This window comes from Phoca vitulina, unplaced genomic scaffold (genome assembly GCF_004348235.1).
Source record: "Phoca vitulina isolate PV1807 unplaced genomic scaffold, GSC_HSeal_1.0 scaffold16, whole genome shotgun sequence".
Taxonomy (NCBI): domain Eukaryota; kingdom Metazoa; phylum Chordata; class Mammalia; order Carnivora; family Phocidae; genus Phoca; species Phoca vitulina.
This window is the reverse complement of record NW_022589719.1, coordinates 9690459-9715216: the sequence shown is the minus strand read 5'-3', so window position 1 is coordinate 9715216 and position 24758 is coordinate 9690459. Positions and strand designations below refer to the sequence as shown.

The 24758-nt window shown below is 40.4% G+C and overlaps 1 protein-coding gene across 2 annotated transcripts in view; it reads left to right on the top strand.

The window, feature by feature from the left end:
* Positions 1 to 3548: 3548 nt before the first annotated feature.
* The window catches only part of KCNA4 (potassium voltage-gated channel subfamily A member 4), a 354568-nt gene continuing 333358 nt past the window's right edge, over positions 3549 to 24758 (top strand). The window contains exons 1-2 of one of the 2 annotated variants that reach the window (XR_004300639.1): positions 3549 to 4027; positions 7140 to 14347. Coding sequence is in view for 1 of the 2 variants with exons in the window: in XM_032413860.1 (XP_032269751.1) it covers positions 7917 to 9881 (1965 nt within the window). In the remaining variant the exon portion in view is untranslated. Of the gene's footprint in view, positions 4028 to 7139; positions 23815 to 24758 lie in introns of those variants that run through there. The other variant, XM_032413860.1, reaches the window with a different exon arrangement.

Below are 24758 nucleotides of genomic sequence, written 5' to 3'. Positions count from 1 at the left end.
TCAGAACTTTAAAAGTCAGATAGTTGAGAGGCTGGGACTAAGCAGGTAAAAAAAACCCATCTTCTTTTTTTTTTTTTTTTTCTCCCAACACATGCACTGAACTTTCTTGGCAAATGGAAGCAAGCCTCTTCCATTATTCATTCATTTTATTACATTCTTATCCAGTGCCTACTCTGGGTCAGGTATTGTGCTGCTTGCTTGGGATACAGTGCCTATTTTCAGGGAGGTGTTGCAGCCTTCTTAGAGAGAGAGAAGTAAATAGAACACTGCAATTCACAGGGGACTATAGTCCCCAAAGAGAACAAAAACATTTATAATGGACTTAGTTTGTATCCCTCGGGGTCTCCTATCTGCTTTGTACAAAGGAGGATCTACTGCCCTTTGCCCTTTTCTATATAAACAAAGACTTCATGGTGTGGTCTGGAACATTTGTACCACCACTGAGAGAATTCAAAGCCAGGGAGAAATTATTTGTGGTAATAGGTGTATTTGGAGGTGAGGAGCTTAAGGAATGTTGACTAGTTGATTACTAAGAAAGGCAAGAAAATAATTTGTTTTTCTCCAAAGAAAATAGAGTTTGGGGACTGAGACAAGGTAGATTTTTGTTGGTCACAAGCAAAGAATCTTTCTGCAAATGTTCATGTGAATTTCTAGGAATCTTTAAGAGAATTTCAGGGAGTGAAATGGAATGTTTCTTGTTTGCTTTATAAAGAAACTATTTAAAAGGGCGAAGAGGTGTGTGTGTGTCTGTGTGTGATATGGGGGGGATGTGGAGAAGGCTGGGGGAGCAGACTGTTCTTCCCAGTTGGACCCCACCTATCTTTCAGGTTCCAGTTACTCTTGGTCCACCCCGATGCCACAGGCCTGCATAAACTTTATTCTCGCCATTGTTCAGCCACATCTCCCCTTTCCTTGTCAATCCTTGCTTGCTTCCCCCAAATTAGATGCTACTCCATTCTTTGCATCCCTGGAACCACTCTCATACCTTCCTCATAGCACATACCCCCTTGTTTCATAATCTATGTATCCATAACAGCCACTCATTTGTGAGGACAAAAGGGCATAGAGCACATGGCATCACCACTAGCATGGGGTCCATCTTCCTTGCAGTCAGATGTTACAGGCCCAGTTCTGCTACATAGTTAGCTATGTAACTGTTAGGCACGTTTGTTAACCATGGTAAGCCTCAATTCCTTCTCTGTAAATTGTAAATATAATAGTACCAGCCACATAAATTGTTTACTTATGCAGATAAAATTAGACAATAGCACAGACCCAGGGGCTAGGTGGGCACTCAGTGAGTGTTACTTGCCTCCATCAAGTCCTCAGTAAGTCCTCCTTGTATGACCTGAAGGACTATCGTGGCGAGAGTGGTTTTTCCTCAGCTGCATTCTTGCCGTGGTCCTTCAGTAATTCAGATTCCTGATACCTAGGAAGTACAAGTATTTATAAAGTCCTCAGGTATTTTTAAACTTTAAAATTCTCTGCACCATGAAAGGAACAAACAATAAATGGTACATGGAGGCATAATTCATGAAGTCTTAACATGATCCAATGAAAATGTCCAAGATTCAATATAACTGTCATCTTTTGTACTTCATTCAATATCAGTTTTCATCTCTCTGAAAGCTTTCCACAGTTGCTCCGGAGAGATCTCACAAATTGTTTTTGGGAAGGTAGTCCCAAGATCTTGTGCTCTCAGCCCTGCTTTCTACCATCCCAGGAAACATGGTTCTGGGAAGACAACAATAAACTAAAATGTCTGCTTTTGGTACGTATGAAACTGCACACTGTCTACATCACACGATGGAGGTACAGAGAGAGGGTTTTAGGCTGGCGCATGGGATCATTTTTACTTTTGAAGAAATCTGCCTTCCTTATTTGCTGCCATGAACTATAATATGGGGAATGAATTGAGGCAAAGAGCCCCTCTTGACCCAGTGTGGAGGAACTCAATTCCTCCTCCCCGCGGTTGAGCTCAGAAGATCACAGGTAAATTTATTCAGGACAAAAATTCAAGCTGCACTAGCTAGAAGTTAGGAAAACCAGGTCCCACCTCAGCTAGCTTCCTTTTTTTCCCTTTCCTTTCCCTTTCCTTTCTTTCTTTCTACTTTCCACTGATTACAATGTGAATGTTTTAGTTATTTTAAAAGTTTTTTTTTTTTTTTTTTTTTAAATCAAACAACAACGAAAAGAAGTCCTCCAGGTGTCCTTCGCTGAGCCAGCAGCAGTTAGGTGAGAGCAGGGCATATCTATAATTCAGCTCGGGAATATTTCTCTTAATAATTAATCGAGCGCCACAAAAGGAGGACGCCCAACAGGGCCATCGAACAAAGCTGCCAGCTGAGGCCGACAGTGCCCGCCTCAGCTCCAACTGACCCGCCCAAGGTCGGATTTACTCCAGCAGTCCCGGTGCGCGTCGCCACTGCTTGCTTGGTCCATCAGAGGGAGCTGGAAGAGGTGCCTGGAGCCCGGGTCGTTACCTGGCCTTGTGTGTGTGCGCGCGTGTGTGGAAAAACTCGCACTTCCCACCGCTAACCTTTCTTTGAGTGGATGTGTGGGAATTGCAATTTTACGTCCATGTCTATGGGCATTTCATACGCCTTCCACCTAATAAGCAACGTGGAAGTCCATCCCGGGGTGTGGACGCCGCTCCGGGTGCACTCGCCTGCCCCGCGGGGTACTATGGGTTTTGCTTGCTTGTTTTTGCTGTTCAATGAGGGTGGGTGGTGTTAGAGATCCGACCACTATGATAAAGACCTCCCTGGATCCAAACCCCTAGCGAGTTGTGTTCTTTCTGCAGCAACAGGTTCGCGGAGGGCTCCTTCACCCCTTCTAAAATCCTCCGCCCCCGGGCGGGACTTGTAACCTGCTCAGAGCCCTGCGACTCTCTCCCCCCTTGGACTTGTGCCTCCCGTGCGCAAACCTTAACCTGGGCCTGATTCCAATTTCTGCAGCCCACCCCTCAGCCGAGTCGAGTACACTTTTAAAGTCGGCCTCCTCTGCGCCCAGAGGCCCGACCCCCGAGCGGAGGCTGACAAATTGTACAAAGGAGGCGGAGACCAAGGGGAATCGGCACGTTCGTAGGCTACTGGGGGGCTCCCAGTTAGCGGCCTCGCCAGAGATGCATCCAGGCTCCCAACCCCACAAACCCGTTATGCGGGGCTTTGCGTGCTTGTGTGTGTGTGTGTGTGTGTGTGTGTGTGCGCGCGCGCGCGCGCTGAGCTCTAGAGAAAGCGGGTCAGGGAGAGGAGGAGACGCGCAGAAGCACCCTGTTGGCGAGACTGGACCTCCCGTCGAGGTCTTCCCTCCCAACCTCTCGGGCTCCCGCTCTGCCGCGGGGACCCCCATTTCAGCTCCAACGGGGACGCCTCTTCCTCCAGGATTAGGGCTTCGCCTCTGGGAGCGACGGCCAGAGGCTCCTGGAATCGCTCCCTGTTGCTTCCCAGCGTCGGGGGGTCGGCCGCGGGGCGGGCAGTGGCGGCGTCGTGACTGTGCCCGCCCCGCGGGGCGGGGAGGTGCCCCAGGCTACAGCCGGAACGCCACACCCTCGGCACGGCCCTGGCCCCGCCCCCGGCCGGCGCGCGTTCCCGGCCAGGGGAGGCGTGTGCTGCTTCTGCAGCCAGCGAGAGAGGGAGAGGGATGGATATTGGAGGAGGAATTCGGGCTTAACAAGTGATCGCTGCTGTCTAGGATTTTGTTTCTTTTTCTGGGGAACCTTGACTTCCTTTTCCGATCGAGCCCTCCTGTGCTGAACTCCAGAGGAACCAGAAGTCTTGGGGTCTTCCCCGAGGTAGCCCTGATCCCCCCCCCGGGCTCCAGCAGCGAGGACTCTGTGCCCCCCCCCCCCCCCCCCAGCCAGGCAACAGAACTTGTTTCGTGGATATTTTGGAGCTTCCACCTGCCACACCGGAGTGATTCCTTCTACCCCCAAGAACATTCTTCCCCTCCTCCAGCTGTTGCAGCTTGAGGGGGAAAGACAAACCAAGCGGGGGATTTTCTTTATTTTTCACTCCGCCTGGGAACGGTAAGTATGATACCTCTCTTATCTTTCCTCCACTCTCCTCTTTTGGTTGTTAAGAAACAGTGGACATTTGAGGGATAAATAATATCGGGAATGTGACAGAAGGGCATGAATGGAAGGCGGTTAAAAATAAACCAGGAGGTGGAAGGAGGGAGGTGCAGATGCTGCGCGGCGCTCTGGGGGGCCAACAGTTGTTATTTTCCTAACCCCAGGGATGGGGTGCGTGCGCCCTGCTTAATGTGCCCGAGCGGGAACCTAGGTCTGGAGGGGAGGGTGCGATTAAAGATGTCGTTTCCCAACGAGGTGGGGTTTAGATTTAACATCGCTTTGCCTCATCCCAGACTCACCGGTTCCGTTCCTTTGGGAACAGCTGGCGAACGGGTTTGAATTGCTGCCTCTCCCAGCATTTGGATTTGCGTGCATTTTCCGAGCATTTCAGCAGCACATAGGGACGGTGTAAATGGCGTGCGTTGAAGTGTATATTTCTCACCGTGTTGGCTTTTTGATTTTCTCAATCTCTCTCTCTCTCTCTCTCTCTCTGATAGGTCCAGGTACCATCCTAAGACAGTTGCAGAAATTAGCACTGGGGGATGAAAACAGCCTTGTTGTTGGGGGTAGGGGAGAAGAGGAGGAGGGGAGGAATGCTTGGCTGTTGTTTGGGGGCACAGGGATTCAGGTAATAGGTAGTCTGCAAAATCCTATTAGTTTAATGGTGTTAAAGAGGAAGGGAAATTTCTATGCAAAGGTCTCCCCCATCAAGGCTCCTGGGAGTAGGCTTGAATAGATTCTCCTAAGCATGAATACCTAGGGAAGGAAGAGATTTTTAAACCAGTCTTGCTGTGTGGAAGGTTTTTCCTTTTCTTTCCTTTTTTCTTATTCTTTTCCTTCTTCTCCCCCCTGCTCCCTCCACCACCTTCTCCTCTTCCTCTTCTTCTACTTCATCATCATCATCATCATCATCATCTTCTTCTTCTTCTTGGTTAGGGATAGTGAGGTAACTGGTAGCCAATTAAAAGGAAGGTAATTTGCTTTTTGTAAAGTGGGGGAGGGAGAGAAACAAAAATGACTAAACCCAAATAAATAAATAAATAAATAATTGGTGTAGAGCAAAATGAGGGCAGGTCTAGATCTCCTGCAGAGCTGGCGGTGAATTAGAAGACCTGTTAATTCATGACATTCTGGGAGCAGTTAGTTGGGAGAGGGGTGTGCATAGTATACAAATATACAGGCACTTTGGTTCTACTGGGGTTTTATTTAAATAGTGTATTCTAACGGCTTTGAGGGAGTTGGGGAAGAAACTGAGCAAACTCTCAGGCTCTTTGGCCTGTGAAAGTCTTTAAACGATGGTGGTGGCCTGACCTTCCAGAATAAATGTAACCCGAGGGTGGTTTGGTAAATAGAGACTTGGAGACCTCCTGAGGGTAAACATTTCAGAGTCTTTGCTGTTGTTAGGAGCCAGGCAAAGGAAGGGGCTTGTCATTTGAGATACCTTCAGAGGTGTATTTTGTATCCAAATCAAGCTCATCTCTTGCCCTAGGAGAATGTGTGATAATGACTGGGAAGCCCTCTGTTTGCCACTTCCCTGCTTTGTCACTTCATAAAACTTGGGTGGGTTTAGGCTTCTAGGCTGACAGGATTCAGCAAGGAGCAGCAGGTGGTCAAGGGCTGAATCCCGTTAATGGCTCCAGAAAGCCATTTCTCTTGTGCTCCCCAAGTGCTTCCAGTAATAGAAACTGGTAGATGCCCTGAATTCTGACTGTCATTATCCTCCCCAATTCTCTGGGCCACTCTGCATTCTTGGAAGTCCTGTTGGACAGAGTGAATGCAAAAGCATAGGAGACAGAAGATTAGGGCAGTTTTTACAGGTCCTGGCTGAGGAGATAAATTAGTTGGATCTAGAGAGAGCCAACTAAGAAGAAAGGCCAGGAATAACAAGTGACAGTAGAGACAGATCGGGGCTGCAAGGAAGATGTGATCAGCAAGTGACAGATTGGAAATAAAAGTGGGCAGAGAGAGGCAAGGGAGGCGGGGGGGGGGGGGTGGGAGATTGGAAATAATGGATTAAGTTATGGGGGGGAAATTATGATAAGCTGAAAATAAAATCCACACAAACTGGGATTTAAAACATAAGGAAAGAGTCCCTTGAGAGGAGTGTAGGAGGAGGCATTGAGGGGAACATGGAGGAACTGCAAGGAGAAAAGATGATTATCAGAGAAGTGGAAACTGGGATTAGCTCCTAGGCTGTAGGTGGTAGGGAGTGTTCTGGAGTCTGGGAAACAGAGAAACAACAGGGACATGCTTCAGGGAGTCAGGAAGTGCCAACTTAATACAGGCCATTGGTGAGTCTCAAAGTGTCCTGGATGTCCTCACATTCTGTCCTCCCTGTAATTGAGACTGTGGTTTAAGGACATATACATTTGGGCGTGAGTAGATTGACAATAAAAACTTAGGTTATGGTCATATTATTCGGAACTGCTAGCATTTATTGACATTCATTATGTCTGTGCTGTTCTATCAACATTCACTGTCTCATTCAACTTCACTACGCAGGATGGAGGGGGTTGTATGTAGATGAGGTGATTGAAGCTTATTGAAGTGGTAGAGCCTGGATTAAAGAAAACTGGTTTTTCCAACTGCTCTAATCCTGAATCAAGACAGAGAGGGGTGGAAAGGCACTAAATTCAGAAATATTTGATGAGTGGAAATTAAAAAAAATGCCTTGAGATCAATGAATGATGGAAGCAGCTGTAAAGTGAAAGCATTATTATTGTGGAATGAAGAAAGTGACACCGAGAATTAAGACCTGGCATGAGTGAAAGGGAGAGCCAAAGGAGAAGACATGTGGGTCGAGAGTGGAGAGAGGAAAATAATTGAGTTGCCGTGAATATAGACTGAGCTCAAATAATAACCAAAGAAGAAGGACAGAAGGATGGTTTAGTGAGGAGGAGATTTAACAACCTGCCCCACACTCCTTGGAAATTTTGTGGTCACTTGGTGCTTTATGTGGTTTGCTTGAGGACAGGAGAAAGAAGGTGTATGGGAAGGAAACACTGTTTGCTCTTTATGATTTGATTCTTTTTATTTTTCTCCATGCTTGTTTCCCTTCCTTTTTTAGGTGAAGTGCTTCTTCTGCATGATTTTAGCTGAAGGATGCTCTGCATTTCCTTGATTTCTATGGAGACCTCAGAGCTGGGTGTGCCCCCGCTGACACCTCATCTTGTACCTTCTCTACCTCCCAAGGTCTTTGCCTCTGTCCATAGCTTGGCATTGCCCCTGGGTCCAGGAAGCCTGTGATGAACTGGAAGGGAGCACCTGGAGAATCATCCTGATAGGCTTTGAGCAGCCATGGCTGGACGTACTTCAAGCCACGTGTTAACATGGGTCAAGCCGTCCCTAGAAGGCAAGTGCTAAGACTAAAGGCTTGTTTGCATTTTATTTAAATTTGATGGACTGAGCTTTGGACAATTTCCATGGCAGAAAAATATATTCCATTTTCTAGGCACAACTGCTGGCTGTCAGATACTTGCCGGCTTTGAAATCTTGTGGCATCATCACCAACCACATCCTAGACGTATTTCCAAATTTGAACAGCCACCCAAAAACAGGTGTTTGGGAGACCCCACCATTTTTTGACTTGGGCTTGAGAGTGCTAGGTTGTTTATCTAGACCAGCCAAGCTCTGGAGAGCAATGTTGAATCCCTGGGAACAGAGAGCATGGGGCGTACTGATTTAAAAACAGAAAATGCAAAGTTGGACTGAAAATATCCTTAGTCTTCCAAGCAATCTGCTTAAGGGTTCCAAACTTACCTTAATTTGGTGAGAAAAGAAGCTGCCCTAGTTTTCTTTCTTCTTCTTCTACAACTGGAACCAGCCATTTCCTGAAACCACCACCATGGAGGTTGCAATGGTGAGTGCGGAGAGCTCAGGGTGCAACAGTCACATGCCTTATGGTTATGCAGCCCAGGCCCGGGCCCGGGAGCGGGAGAGGCTTGCTCACTCGAGGGCAGCTGCGGCCGCCGCCGTGGCAGCCGCCACAGCGGCTGTGGAAGGCAGCGCGGGGTCCGGAGGGGGCTCCCACCACCACCACCAGGCGCGTGGGGCCTGCACCTCCCATGACCCTCAGGGTGGCCGGGGGAGTCGGAGGAGGAGGCGCCAGCCGCCTGAGAAGAAGAAAGCCCACCACCGTCAGAGCAGCTTTCCTCATTGCTCCGACCTGATGCCCAGTGGCTCTGAGGAGAAGATCCTGAGGGAGCTGAGTGAGGAAGAGGAGGAGGAGGAGGAGGACGAGGAGGAGGACGAGGAGGGCAGGTTTTACTATAGTGAAGATGACCACGGTGATGAATGTTCCTACACGGACCTGCTGCCTCAGGATGATGGGGGCGGCGGTGGCTACAGCTCCGTCCGCTACAGCGACTGCTGTGAACGTGTGGTGATAAATGTGTCTGGCCTGCGCTTTGAGACCCAGATGAAGACTCTGGCGCAGTTTCCAGAGACTTTGTTGGGAGACCCCGAGAAGAGGACTCAGTACTTTGACCCTTTGCGTAATGAGTATTTTTTTGACAGGAACAGGCCTAGCTTTGATGCCATCTTATATTATTACCAATCAGGAGGCCGCCTCAAGAGGCCAGTCAATGTCCCCTTTGATATCTTCACCGAGGAGGTGAAGTTCTATCAATTGGGAGAGGAGGCCCTGCTCAAGTTTCGGGAGGACGAGGGCTTTGTGAGAGAGGAGGAGGACAGGGCCTTGCCAGAGAATGAATTTAAAAAGCAGATTTGGCTTCTCTTTGAGTATCCGGAGAGCTCCAGTCCAGCAAGGGGCATAGCCATCGTTTCCGTCCTGGTCATCTTAATCTCCATTGTCATTTTCTGCCTGGAAACTTTACCTGAGTTTAGGGACGACAGGGATCTCATCATGGCACTGAGCGCAGGCGCACACACTGGGTTGTTGAATGACACTTCAGCTCCCCACCTAGAGAACTCAGGGCACACCATATTCAACGACCCCTTCTTCATCGTGGAGACAGTCTGTATTGTTTGGTTTTCCTTTGAGTTTGTGGTTCGCTGCTTTGCTTGTCCCAGCCAAGCACTCTTCTTCAAAAACATCATGAACATCATTGACATTGTCTCCATTTTGCCTTACTTCATCACACTGGGCACTGATCTGGCCCAACAACAGGGGGGTGGCAATGGACAGCAGCAGCAGGCCATGTCCTTTGCCATCCTCAGGATCATCCGTCTGGTCCGGGTATTCCGGATCTTCAAACTCTCCAGGCACTCCAAGGGCCTGCAGATCCTGGGCCACACCCTCAGAGCCAGCATGCGGGAACTGGGCCTTCTGATCTTCTTCCTCTTCATTGGGGTCATCCTGTTTTCCAGCGCCGTCTATTTTGCAGAGGCAGATGAACCTACTACCCATTTCCAAAGCATCCCAGATGCGTTTTGGTGGGCTGTGGTGACCATGACAACTGTGGGCTATGGGGACATGAAGCCCATCACTGTGGGGGGCAAGATCGTGGGGTCCTTGTGTGCCATTGCAGGTGTGTTAACCATTGCTTTGCCAGTGCCAGTGATTGTCTCTAACTTTAACTATTTCTACCACAGAGAGACTGAAAATGAGGAACAGACACAGCTGACACAGAATGCAGTCAGTTGCCCATACCTCCCTTCTAATTTGCTGAAGAAATTTCGGAGCTCTACTTCTTCTTCCCTGGGGGACAAGTCAGAGTATCTAGAGATGGAAGAAGGAGTTAAGGAATCTCTCTGTGCAAAGGAGGAGAAGTGTCAGGGAAAGGGGGACGACAGTGAGACAGATAAAAACAACTGTTCTAATGCGAAGGCTGTGGAGACCGATGTGTGAATCTTGTTCTCCACCCGCCACTGGCCCCCCCCTCACCAACCCCAGTATCTCCAAATATATTTATGCATAGAGAGTGCAGTTATGAAAATGAAATATGCAAACGAACCTAATGCATATAGTAGTACGCCATTTAATGGTCATACGTGGCATAATTGTTACTAAACTTGTATTACATATCAAATAAATGATACATCTTGGGGAAGAGGGAGGCTAAAATAGGAGCAAATCTATCTTTATATTTTTTATTAGAATGCAAGAATTTTGCACATTAACTGGAGATGTTAAAAGTAAAGATGATTCCATGGAGAGAATGTATATGTGTGTATTTGTGTGTGTGTGTGTGTGTGTGTGTGTGTGTGTGTGTGTGTATGTGTATATGTAAGTAAATTGTCAACATTGTTCATAATTGTGCAGTGATGGGAAAAGTTGGCATTTTGAAGTATTTACTATGTAAGAACTAATGAATTCGAGCACTCATTTGTTTTTTAAAAATTGTAAGAATTACTGTGTAGGAAAAAAAAGAAAGTGAATTATTTAATAGAATATAGGTCACAATTTTATCTTAGATTTAATTAAAGTTTATTTTTAACTGGAAATTAACTTTTAAAAAGGCTGCAGGGGCCTTTAGAAATTGATTATATTTTATTATTAATTTTGGGAAGGTATGACAGCAAATGCCTAACAATATGGAAGAAGTAAAATCGGAGAAAATGTAACAAGTTTTGTTCACAGATAACAGGACTGGAATTTTTTTTTTTTCCTTTTGCACTATTTTATATGCTGGAGATTGAGAGAGACTTCCTACTGTGAATGTTTCCTAATGTAACAGTTCAATGACAATCATTGGAAGAATGATTTCTTAGTCTTATTTTATAGTTCTTTTCTTTGTGTGAGACTAATGGCCACGCAGATAACAGCACATGATTCCCTTTTTCTAAAATCTAAATAACTGATCTGCAAAGGGAGTATAAAGTAAAATTTAGCAACTGAATCTTTTGAAATTGGACTGTTACAATGATGCTTCTGAAACCATACTATTTTAATTATTCTTCTGCCTTTTAAATCCAGAATAATTTAACCAAAGTTAATGCATGCACTGAAAGAATTCTTGAAGAAATAAGATGCCCAGCAGCTACAGTGATTATGGCTTAAGAGCTTTCTATTAAATGTGCAACATAAATGCTAGATTTATTAAGTTTATTTCTTTGTGCAGCTACATGAAGGCACAGTGTGGGGATTCACCTCAGAATTTAGCACTCTATTTGCTAAAACTGGTAAAAGGAAGAATTGTGTCAAAACATTTGGTTTCGATATCACCATCAATATCATTTTTGTTAAAGGATCTTATGACACATGTAACTGTGTTTAATTCATGCAAGGTGTTCTAGAATGTGAGGTAACAGCTGGTGATCAGACCTGCACTATTAAGTCATAATGAGATATAGATTAGCAAATTTAGAGTCCATAAGAGGCCTTATTCTCCAGTGTTTCTTCAACATCTATTTTTTATAAAATGGTTGTCCTGAGGTTTGGGAAAAATATACTATGTAGCACATAATGAACTCTGACAACTGTGAATTAAAAAAAAAAAAAAGATCTAGAATAGCTTTTCTCAAGCTTTTAAGTCCCAGGCCATCATTTGATAATAGCATAATTCTTCTTTAATGATATTTGAAATTCCAAGTAAATCTAATGTTAGGTTTAAAAGGAAAGTTACACCCTTCTCCCACCCCCTCCCCACCACTTATAGAAAAACACCTCTCAAGAATACCATTTGGAGAATGGAAAGCAGCAAGCAGGGGAATTAATTGAATGCTCTGACCAAAGATCTCTAGTGGACAATAATAGAGAGTGACAAAACAAGCAAATGCGATCTTGTAATAAGACCTCAAAGATGGCATTTTAATATATTTTGGATATGGTGCAAAAATGTAATAAGCATTAGACTAGGAGTAAGGCTATCTGGGCTGGTCACTATTCATTTGAAAAAGTCACCATTAATCTCTGCACCCCAATTTTCTCATTAGTGAAAAAGAGGGCACATAAAGCTTTTGTTACATCACAGAGTTGTTATGGAAAGCAAACGAGAACATGTGAAAACTCTGAAATGCCAAGTTCCATATAAATGCCTGATGTTATGTCTAAATTGCTTAATCTTCCTCTGGGAGGAAGAGATTTAGAACCCATGAGTTACATCTGCTTTATTAGGATATTGTGAAAATCATGGGTAATTTCTTTAATTTTGAGCTCCTTACAAGAAGTGGATATGCAGATGCAAGATAGCCTATCATTGAATAATTACTGCAGTTTCTTCATTTGGGAGAAAGATCCCAGGCGCGTCATGGTGTAAAAGGTTGACTCTGTGAATGAGGTACCATGTGTCTTTTGCTGTACCCAACTAGGTCAGATTATATCTTAAAATAGTTTAAATGCTCTCCAGCATTGGATGTTTATTGAACATTCTATAATAGCAATAGCGATGATTTGGCTATGTTTGGAAGGGAAAAAGTATTATATTTATACAACATCTCCTTTTTAAATCTGAAAGTTATAAATTTAGCTGAGATGTATTAGATTTGATAATTCTGTGAATTCAAGAAATACAGTCATTTTGAGATCCTTTGGTTTTCCTTTATCCTTGCATAGCTTTCTGAAGAGTAAAATGGTCAAGAAGTGACCGCATGGGCTTCTGAACCAAATATTATTAGGTTATCACTAAATGTATGTATGTTTGTATTTTCTTTCAAGATGCCTTTATTTTAGGATGTCTGGATCTTGATTCCACACTAAGAAGAAAGCATTTAAGCCCTCAGGATTTGTATAGGGCACTTTTATATGGAGCACTTCTCTTGTAGGGAATGTGTGAAGGTAGAGAATGTGTGAAGTGCAGCTGTGGATGTATAACATTTTTCTAAGTCAAAGCCAGGCAAAGTGCTTTAGTACCATTTGTAAAATTTTATACTGAGAAATATGCTTCCAGAGGCTAATTGTAACTGATTTGGGGAACTATCTTCTCAGAGACCACCATACACATTTAGCTGTAAGATAAAAAAGAAGTGGCCCCATTTATAGATTTGAATTTCGGGGATCTGGGATCCTATAGTTGCTTTTCAGATGATTCTGTTACCAAAAGTACCATATTTGAAGGTCATCCTAATCAGAGTCTTTTCCAGGGTGGATACGTTGTTCTCTCTTTGCAAATGTTTGAAAAGGAAACCTAACAGTCGTGGAGAAGAGAGGAGGACTAACTATTCCTTTGAATTTCTGTGAGAGAGCTAATGGGTGCCAGAGGAATGATAGCTGGTCTAGGAGTGGAGAGCTGGCTTGTTGACATTGGCACATCATTTCATCTTCTTGATTCTCAGTTTTTTTTTTTTTTTTAAGTGTAAAATCGGGCTGTTGAGCTACATTATCACTTGATTCCTTCCAGCACGAAAATTCTCTGACGTTGAAGGAAGTATTAGACTAGCTTGATATTTTCTAGGTATTCAAGTCATACCAGCCATGATTTTATAGTTAAGTAGCAAGAGCAGAAGAGTTTTAAAATTTCACCGTTGGGTTAAATGCAAGAACCAGGAGTTTGAGATTGAGTTTTTAGAGTGTAAGCAGAATGGATAGGGTGTTTTTTGAAGCTCTTTATTCTAACAACTAAAGGGAAGGGATTCCCTTAATAAAAAAAAAAATAATAACTCAGTCTCCAGTTAAATACATATGGTGAAAGTTGGTAAGTAAACATTTTGATTTCTTGCTTTGTTATAGTACAGTCTTGTCAGTAAACAGAGTGTTCCGACCTGTGCTGGGGAATTCATTTTATGCTTAAACACATGAAGTATTTCACAAGTGCTACTGCTTTCCTTGTCAAATTTGTTTTAAACAGGATCGCTGAAGCTTTGTGAAAATCTTTTCATTAAGCATGTGCTGAAAGAGAATCCACTATATGAATAAGACATTTCTATGGAAAGTACTCTGATACATATATATCTATATATCCATTTTTTTTAGAAAGTCAACGTGAACCAGCAGAGTTATTTTTGATTGCATTAGAATCATAAACCGTAGTATCCCCACAGCCCAAAAGACACAGAAATGGTGTTCTCCATTGTTGATTTTGAGGATTGTGATGTGTCTTCAGCCATAACATTGCGGCTATTCCTAGGTCAAGTGGGAAATACACCTAGGTTCAGTTGACATTTTTCACTGAACATGTGATGTGCTCATGTGCACGATGCAGACTGTAACATCCCTCTTTATATGTTTTTTTTTTTTTTATTGATACAGTATAGAATGATTACGGGTTGTCATTCAGTGACAAAGGGGCCTGTTCCAGGAAAACTTCCTGACCCAAAAGTCATTCTGAATTCTGCAAAGGACATTTGGTGTGGACAAAAGGTACTTCTCAGTTTTCCTGCCTGCAAAGAAGTTTGACTCAAAGCACAGGTTCTTCCAAGCCAATGTAACCGATACAGGTTAGAAGACAATCCTACTTTCTAGTATGGAGATCAGTATTCCTATTTGAAAGAAAGTTGATGGAGTGGTTTGTGTTCATGATTGAAGGAAGCAGAGCTATTTTTGCAGTAAATGGGGATGTGTACTTCTGAAATGTAAATTAAGATTAGGACTGTGATATGAGTTTTATTTCTGACTTGGTTCTCTGTTTCCATAGCAGTCCCAATTTCTTACAGTATCTTCATAAAAAAGTATGCTAATACATATCAGACCATATGGCCCAATCTGAGGTACAGAAAATATGGTTACTTTATTTATGGATAAATAAATTAATCCCAGGGTATGAGTTGCTTTGAAAAACATAGCACATATTTAATGAGCTATGGCTCTAAGTGAGACTCTAACATATCCCCGTTCAGTCCTGTCGGTAATACTAAGTGGTATCAGAATAGATGTATCAGGCAGATAATGTGCTAAATAGGATGTCTTACTATTGTCTAGGAAAGGATGTTCCCACATTCACTGGTCATGGTGTTGCTGACCTGCAGTTAAGTTTTTTGACTTATTTGCCATGATTGGTGTGAGATGGAGGAGAAGGAGAATTTGTATCCAGAGTACAAGGAACTAAATGATTTTGATCGGTGATCCACAAATAGTCCACTTTTGCTTCCTGACTTGCAAATTATCTGTTGTATAGATTTTCCACAACTAGTTTCTCATCCGAGCTGGCTTTACTCAGGCTCAAAACCATTGTCTCCCTTTCAACAGCCAGGCGAGAAAAATGCAAAGTTGTAAACAGAAAACAACATAGTACAAAGAAACAACAAATACACTGAAACTAGAAGGCCAAGCAAAACCTATTTGGAAAGCCAAGTCTGTTCAAATCAATGTGTCATGTACATCAGGACGAAGTAGGAAGGATTTAGGAATAACCTTTGGCACATCTCATCATCAGCATAGTTAACCAGGAGGTGACTATTGTGGTGAATGCCATAAAGAAGACATAAGTTACTGAAAGATTATACAAGTTAACATTTTCTGTGAAAATGATAGAAATGCCAACTTACCTTAGAAGTGGTCTTAATAGTAATTATTAGGAATAAGTAGTAAATCTGGAAAATATGCTGCTTTTTTCCAGTTATTGGCATTATGTACATTGGATTAATTTTTCATGATTCTGTAGATTTTTCATGATTCCTAGCATATTTTTAAAGCCACAGAGCATGAAGGCATTTCAGTATGAAATGAATTTCAGCATGAAGCTACTGGGTATTGAAGGATCAGTCACCTCCTAAATCAGTTAAATAAATAGCTCCTGTGGATATTGACTAAAGTTGTACCAATGCTGAGCCAAATAATTATATGTGTTTCAAAATAATTAGATTAATATGTTTATATATATCATACATTTAATATTCTGCCTTTATTCTGGCCAAAGATATATAAGCAAAATGAATTATCTGAGGCATTGAAAGAGACTTCTTGAAATTAAGTAAAAGTGTATAATTCTTGTGTGTTTGGGGAAATAGTGAGACCTAAGGATTGCAAAACCTTTCTTTACACTCTAGGCTGGATTTTTGTGCCATATAACCAACCATAGTGGTATTAAAGCTAAGCTCTGAGACATTGCATGGGATAGGATATATGGGCTTTCATTCCCAGGAAGGATTCATTTTTATGTTTTATGAAACATTGCAAAATTTTCATCTTATTTTTCATGGTCATTATTCCCATTATATAGAGGATGCATATAGCATGGAAACTAGACTATATAGCCCTGTAGATCTATTTTGTGCTCTCTAGCAATCAATTTACCCCATAGATCTACTTTGTGCTCTCTAGAAATCAGTTTACTTGAAGCCACTATTGTTCTGCATTTTTGTTGCAGTTATTGTTTGATGTGACTTCCTTAATTCTCTTAAGTTCAATTACAGTATTAAAGTCTCAGGTTGTTTTTGTTTTGGGCAAATGTTTCAGTGTATCTCAGCCTCTGAGGGTGCTCACATACAAAACTGTAAAATAATTAGAAAACCTTCATATCTCTTGGAGACCAGGGCTATTTTATCTGAACTCTTTCAATGATAGGGCCACATTAGTTAACACAGAGGATGTATGTTATTCTATTTATAAACTTAATTCACTCATACCTGAATAGATTGATGATTCCCCTAGAGAACACTAATGTGTTGATAGCACCTGAACGAGTCTTTTTTTTTTTTTTCTCCTTCAATTGGTAGGGATCATGATCCAAATGGGGCTTTCATTTGCTATCAGGCAGGATAGGAAATAATTAATGAAGCTCCCATTAGACTGAAATCTTTCAAGAGGTGATGGAATTTCTGGGGAATATAGTAGGATTTATATTTATTTGTTTATTTGCTGTTCCTAATTGGTGTTACTGTTGACGTTACTGCTGGGGAATGGATTTTAGTTTTAGGATGATTTACCTAATATTAAAATGATTTTTGATAAGAAAATAGAGATCATAAGTTCCACACTATCCTTACTAGCTTGAGGAGTAAATCTAGTTAAGTATATTAAGATATTAATATGAGATTTGGAGATTGCAATTCATATTTAGGGCCATTTATTTGGAGGGAGATATATCCCATAAATAATGATTCATTTATTCAGCATTCTTGAGAGGTTAATGGAATCTCTTTGCTTTTCTTCCCTATCTCCTGACTTTTGGACGTTATATTTAAATTTATGGATTATATTTAAATTGGTGGATATGAATGTTTTATCTTCTAGCAAACCAAGTGAAAGGCTCAGTTACAAAGTGATTAGAGGATGGGAAGATGATCTTTTTTGCAACATTTGCTATTAAGCAGTCTAGCAGCAGATTTCAGTATATAAGGGCAACAACCTAGGGAAATGCAAATATATCATATTAGAATCTAGATGACAGAGGAGGAATACTAGGAATAGATTTTCCTTCTGGGTTCCTAGATGTGTTCTCAGAGTACTTGACCTGCTTCCTCCAGATATGACCCAGCCAACGTGAAGGTAGTAAACTGCTTTTTTCCTGGAATGGCAACAGCATGTAAGGAGGATCATAGCTACTTGGGGCATAGGGGAATGGGAGGGATGTAGGCACAGGGTGAAGGGTTATGCCTAAGTGAAGTCTTCAATTTGATGGTGAATATAGGTAGGTCAGTCTAAAACTGCTTCATTTGGTAATGCTATTAATTTTGTTAATCCGGGAAATTGAATTGATCACTTAGTATTGGTACCAGATTCAGTAAGCATGTGAATGTATGTGTACAGATATCCTGACTCCCTTTGCTGGTATTCTGAGAGCACTCACATACTGTAAAATGGTTGCTGAGAATTAAAGCCATGTCTTAAGATAAAACTCACCTTTCCCTTCAGAGTAAGAGAGTCACATTCTTAGGACATTACCATTTGGGCAGTTATATTTCATAGGGGATAATCTCCCCCACCCTTAATCTAATGCAGAATGTTGATGTGGTAGTGTATTAAAACTAAGACAGAATTAAGCAACCAACTGAAGCCCTGGGAGTGCATGTCACTAACAGAGCTGAGTGATGTGTTTATGTTGGTTATTGCCGGTGTGCAATTCTTAGAGGAATGGAAGAATCATAAAATCTGTGCAACATAATTAGAACTCCTTGCTGCCGTCATACGCTCCTTGCTGATTTAGCTGCTGTTGCTACCCATCCAGAGAAGAGGTGTCATTGCACTACGAGAATCCACATACTTCTCAGGCGTCAAGGCAGTGTGAGAGACAGTGGGTAAAGAAAGGGTTAGATTAGACAGATAAGGGTGAAGCAACATACAGGATTTTAAGGTGTGAATCATCTTGTGACACCAGACTATTTTTACTCACTCAAGGGACTTGAGTTGAATCTTTGGATAGGAGAGGCTCTGTTTAGGAATTACTATCTCCTTTTTGTCTGGCTGTGGTATCACTGTTGGAAATCAGTCTAGCATGAAATAAATACTGCCTCATTGTTAAAATAAGCTGAAGATTACATGCTGGAAACATGTTTTCATTTTAGTTGTGAAACGCTGTAGTTGTGTTATAAGCTTTGTAAGAGAGATTAGAAAGTCACTCAACTTTTAAAAAAATTTTACTGCACCCCTGAAAGGATTTGGAAAGGAAATTGAAATAGAAGATTCTAATGGAAGTTCTGACCAAATGCAAATTGTTCAAAATAAAGTGTTCGAAGGTCTCATTTTGATTTTCTGTTTCAATCTTTTCCCTCGGTTATTAAACCTGTTTTTTTTTTTTTTTTTAACTGCAGAGATGGACATGAAAAAGCTTGGCAGCCCCATCTTCCCCACACCCCACTGCACCCCATTCACCTTTATTTCAATGAAAGCCCAGTTCGGGGAGGCTTCTGCTCTCCCAAGTTCACAGATTTCTCAGGGGGAGCTTTTTTGTATGATCCAGGGAGACGGTTTTCCCACTTTATAAATCAGGTCATGCCAGTGCAAACCCAGAAAGCTTCTACAATCACCTGCAATGTGAGTCTATTATATTCTGTTATTATGTTGGGTATTTTCTGCCTATTACCGAACAGCTGGGATCTTAGAAACAGCTGGATGATTAGTTGTGTATTTTACATTTTTCACTCAGATGCTTTATTACTGTGTAGAAACAACCTCAGTGTAGAATGAGCTGGGAGTATAATAGCAAAAATCTTGCTCTATGCAACTGTGGTTATTAGGAATTTAATCAAGAAAATGAAGGGCAAACAGTTTTGACTATTGTTTGCTTTCCAAACATGTTGTTAGATACAGCGTACTCACTTCCACTCTTAGGCAAAACAGTTGATTTACCAGCTTTTAAAATGCCTCTTGCGATATTCCTTAGGCTATTGAAGCTATGCTTTGGCTGTTACATTTCTTTGCTTAAGGGGAAATATCTACACACGATGAGACATCACCTGAGTTTTCCATTCACTGCTGGCAAGAGGAGCTGACAGAGCAGGCGGACTCCAGTCCTCTCCCTCTCCAGAATCTATTTTTAGGTTGGTCCCTTTGTGACTAGCTTCAACTCTGACTAGAGGGGTTGAAATTTAAAGACAATGCAATGTTTTATCATGATGATTTGCAGGTTTAGAAAAGTGTTTAGTATTGTGAAGGGGACAAATTCAATTCAGGTGCTGTTTGTTGGTTCCTCACCCTGGGCTAAAATTAGAATAAAAAGGGTGCACAGACTTCTTTTCCTTCACCAATTATTTTTTCAACAGATGCTTGTGAAGCTCATGCTAGATGACTGGGCTGTGCTCATGTTCCCAATCTCTAAATGTACGAACACTTCAGAGAATCACAGTCCATGTAGAAGGATTTTTGAGTTACGGAAAGATTCATTTTTCTAAAAGCAGGATTCTTATTTATTATTACTCATACTTCCCCTACCCCACCATCAAATCTATATGTGTGACCAGGTCTAGTTTCTCCTCGGAGAGTGAATTGTCAGGCTATCATGCTTTGATAATAATTTCTATAAATTATATCTTGTGTTCTGTAATGTGCTTCATTTTCTATAATAGCTTCTGTATAAACTGCACAGTAAATGGGACTGAATTCAACTTGCCAATTTTTTATGATTCTTGCATGAACAGTAACAAGTCAGTGCTTTCAAATAGTAGAGGTGATTGTACAGAGTATCTACTTTTTTTAATCCCCAGAATTTATATTTCTTCTATTTAATAGCATGTGACTAAATTATAACAGAGAGAGAGAAAGCGGATTTGACTGAAATAATAAACATCTATGAAACAGTAAACAATAATCATATTTTTTATTGTAAAGTAGGCTTTTCCAGGACCATGGTTCTTCTGCCCCTACCCCCGCCCCCCCCCCATTTTTTTTTTTTTTTAACCCACGTATATTTTTCTCCTTGGGAAAGGTATGTGCACCATTGACAGTGCATTTGAAAGTTTTGACTTGAATTTTTGACTTGAATAAAGACCTGAGTTTCTTTTTTGGATAGATGTGAAAAGGATTGTTCTTTTTGTGGACATTTCTAACTAGGCAAGCCAAATGAAACTGCATCAATTACAGGGTTAAGTCAGGGCGATTGAGGCAGACTTTTGGGATTTTTCTGAGGTGCCTCTGTCTACACTGATCAGATCCCATAGGTGTTTGCTCAGGTTTCCATTTGCTTTCAAGATGATGTCTGATTTCTTTCTCTTGGATTTCAGGCTTTCACGTTTGAAATGCAGTTGCAATAACATTTCCAGCTCTCTCTAACTAGCTTTAACTTCTTAGGAGCAATTCAGACTTTTCTTATGAATTATATCTTAAGGACTATCTTGTTTGTTTTCTGAGTGTTTCGGAACATACATTGGAGACACTGGCTTTTAGTCTTCATTCAAGCCAAACAACCATTATCTTTAATTGAAGCTGCTTCTACTTGAAGCCAAAACAGTTGGTCGAGTCAGTGAAGGAAAAAAAAAAAAGAAAGAAAAAAGCCAAGGCACTGTGAAGTCCTAGATTCAATTCTGCTTCATTAAAGCTATTGCTGTCAAACGCATCCTGGATTCTCTTTAAATTTGAGGAGTTTTCAATTGCTAGCTATTCTGTCAGGGAAATACCTTTAATAGTAAAATCATTATATTGTGGGATTTTTATTCCTACTTTAGCAAACTGTAACTACTCTTGTGCCTTAGATATTTGACATTCTGCAGTGAACTGATTATTTATGTGATTTCCTAAAACTAAGATTTTTTTCTTCACAATTTTTCATGAAAATATTTGCAAACTGAAAATGTATATTTTAGCCTAAATTAGCAGACACATGTGTGAAGATTTTTGGGCAAATATTTGAAGATTTTTGGGCAAATAGCCTAATTGCTTGTTAGTATAGTATGAAGGAGGAACTGACTTAAATATATATATATATATATATATATATATTTTTTTTTTTTTTTACACATTGGGGATTGGAAATGGAAGGACATATAGTTATCTACAATTTTTGTAAGAGACTGAAGGTAATGGATGTCAAAACATTCTGTGTGGTTCATTTACAAGTATTTTAATGAAAGCCAAGTGCATTTAAAATATATCAGACTTTTTCTATACCTAATCAGAGAGTAAAATTTAGAAATGTGATATTATATTAAGTAGATTACATTTCTGAGATTTTAAATAAATTCATGTCATATAACATTACCTCTATTTAGGGCCCATTTTTTTTTTTTTTTAAACATATTAAATAGCCTAACAGGTTATGTGTGAATGTTCTTAGAAGAGAGTTTGACAATTTGAAATCCTGTCTCCCTAGAAGAGCAGTATGTTTTCAGAAGAAAAGGTCTCTTTATGTACACATTTGAATATACATTTGTTAGCCTAACTATCTTTAACTTTTATTTTGGATCTTGATCTTACAGTTTGATTCTAGGTTTTACTTTTCCTGGTATCAAATGGATGGCTTCCATGCCATTAAATAATCATTAATTATTTATTTCCATTAAAATAAAACTTTACATTAAAAATAGGAGGAGACTAATAATTTGTATAGATTGACTCCTAGAGAATTAGCACATAAAACAGATATTCCTTTCTATATTAGTCATGCAAAGCAATTTCTTAGTAATCTTGTTTTTCTACATTTTTAAAATTTCAAACTCACATTATTTCACTAAGTATTTATTGCAGCCTTGTCATGCTATTTATCTAAACCTGATCATTTGGCATAAAGAAGTAAACCTCTTGGTCTCCATAGAATAGTATTGAAGGCATCTTGTAATAAACTCTCACCAGAAAGATGGTTCTATGGCAGATATTCAAGGACAGTATGGTAGGCAGCTCCAGGGTATTTAATCGAAAGTTTGGATGGACAACTTAAGTGATTCAATTTCATTAAAAAAAAAAAAAAAGTTCAGATACTTAACAAGTTGAATGTTGCCATAGCTCCAATCGTTTCCTCTATTTAGAAAAGATTATTTACTCAGTGGATTTCCCCCACCTTGTTTTGACAGTTATACCAGCATTGTCCAGTATAAATATAATGCAAATCACATATGTAATTTAAAATTTTCTAGTAGCAACATTAAAAACTAAAAAAAAAAAAAATCACATTAGTTGCCAAATGTTAATTATTAGTGAATGGACAAATGAAAAATTGGGGGATGAGGTGTAGAGGTATAGAGTGTTTTGCCATTAAATATAAAATAATATTTTAATTTTTATTTTGACACTTGTGTTGCCCCTATAAGCAAGTCATAATTATTGATTTTTGGTTTTCTAACTAACAGATAACAAGAGCAAGAAGTTCAGTCAGATTAATCACGAAGAAGCAAAATTTGCCTTTGTGTGTTTGTGCTGTTATCTTATAATTTCTGTCATTGGCATGCTAATATCTTATTTTGGTAATTTGTTAATTTTCATTGAAACCTCAGTGGTAAATTCAGGTTGTGTGCTTTGCAGTCAGCTATTATTTAGCAGATGGGGAGATGTGGTCATAGAATTTGCCACTGTCTATCACTACTAGTACAATGAACTATTTGTGCTGAAAGCTTTTTTTCATATGTTTTTATTTTTCAGATTCTCAGAGGAGTATTTAATTTTATTTTATTTAAGGACATTTTCATTTTTTAGGAGAGTGTATCCAATTCATCTTTGAAATAGGGATCATATGGCAACAGTGATTGGGAGAAGCAGTAATATGTTTTTGTAGTTTTGGCCACTTGGGTTGTTTGTGCATACCCAAATCAAGATATACATGCTTTTCCTTGATTGGATAAAGTGGCTAATATATGCTTCGAATATGTGCGAAGTGTTTTCAAAGAGACTCCTACACAGCTGACAGAAGGGTCTTCATTTGTATTCCTGCCAGTGGAAGAAAGCTTTGTATTTAGCCTGTTTTGCGCTACATAATGACATTGGAGACTCAGGGTGGTGTGGTGTGCTCCATGAATTCCAGCAGTTTGTAAGAGGCTCTGGAAGCATTTGAATTGTGCCTTTATATTGGTGCGGCTGACCAAATCATCTGCTCTTTGCTTTTGTGGATGCTCTGCATGTGCTTTCGTATATATGTATTTTTAAAAGCACTGTTAAAGCGTGTTTATCGCATGCTGGTATTTCAGAGTGTAATATAATGATCACATGTAACTATGATGGCTTGTGATCATAATGAAGGAGTTGTACTTAAAATATTTTTTTTTACTAAGATATTACTTTATTATGTTCTCAATATGTAAATAGAGAAAAGGGAGGGGGGAGGTGTTTTGTTATCCTAACTGTAACACTTTCTCCCCTAAGCATCTTTATCCTACCTCATTGTAATTATAACATATTTATAATTTGAGTTGTAGTTTTCCTTGAACATAGTATCTCTGCCTTTTTCTTAGTGTTGCTACATAGTTTTTTATTTTTATTTTTTTGTCATGATTTTATGTCTGCACCATATTCTATCGAATCAATGCACATAGTTTTCTTGTTCATTCCAGTATGATGGATATTTTCTAAATTGTTTTATTTTTTTCATTATAAATAAACTGTGATGGATATTTTCATGAATATAATATTTTAAAATATCTTTTTACTATTTTTAAAGCTATTTTCCCAGAGGAAGTTGTTTTTAAATAAAGGGATTTTAATTTTAAATGATATTGCATTCTTTTCCAGTATAATGCAATATATTAATAATGAATCTAGTGGGGCAAGAAATAAATTTTGAAAATAATTCATTTGCTGTTCTCTGCCATTTAGCAAACATTAATCATTTAAATATCAATAATGTAATGGCTGTTTGTTGACCTCAGCTTTGCCTATTCATATAGCAAATTGTTTGAGATGATAAAGTGTTGCTTGAGCAGCTCATGACAAAGTAGTTCACCTTACTTCTCTGCTCTCCTATTGTAAGCAGACTCCTGTATCTTTTCTTTGGGCTCACGGTGATCAGGTTAATTCTTTCTCTCTCTCTCTCTCTCTGTCTCACCTGAAGGGCCTGCCTTCAGCTCTCATCTCCCTTAACTTGCCATCACAAGCCCTTCATTTGTCCATAAGACAGCACACTGTCTTGAACTACCTAATCTCTGTGTGGCTTGCAAATGGTCTCATGCTAATTTCATCACGGGATATTTAATAACAGAATGCAGGTTTTATTTCCAGTTTCTCTGCTTTCTCTTCTTCATTCTCCCTTCTCCTCAATTTCTTTTCTTCTCTCTCTCTCTCTGTTTTGGATTGAATATCTAGCTTTTCACTGACAGTATGTTTTAATGGTGAGGGGCAGATTACAAATGAGAAACCCTCTGCCCACTTCTCACCTGTGTGGAATTGGAAGGTCCCTTAGAAGAGCTTAAAATGGTTTAGGTCAAAGCCTACCAGCCCATCTTCTGGTAAGAAAATTGAGTTGCATGGACTATTGAGTTATACATAAACCTTATGGAAATAAATCTTAGATTCTTGTGGCAGTTGTCTCTGGCAATAATACAGGTTATTCCTAGG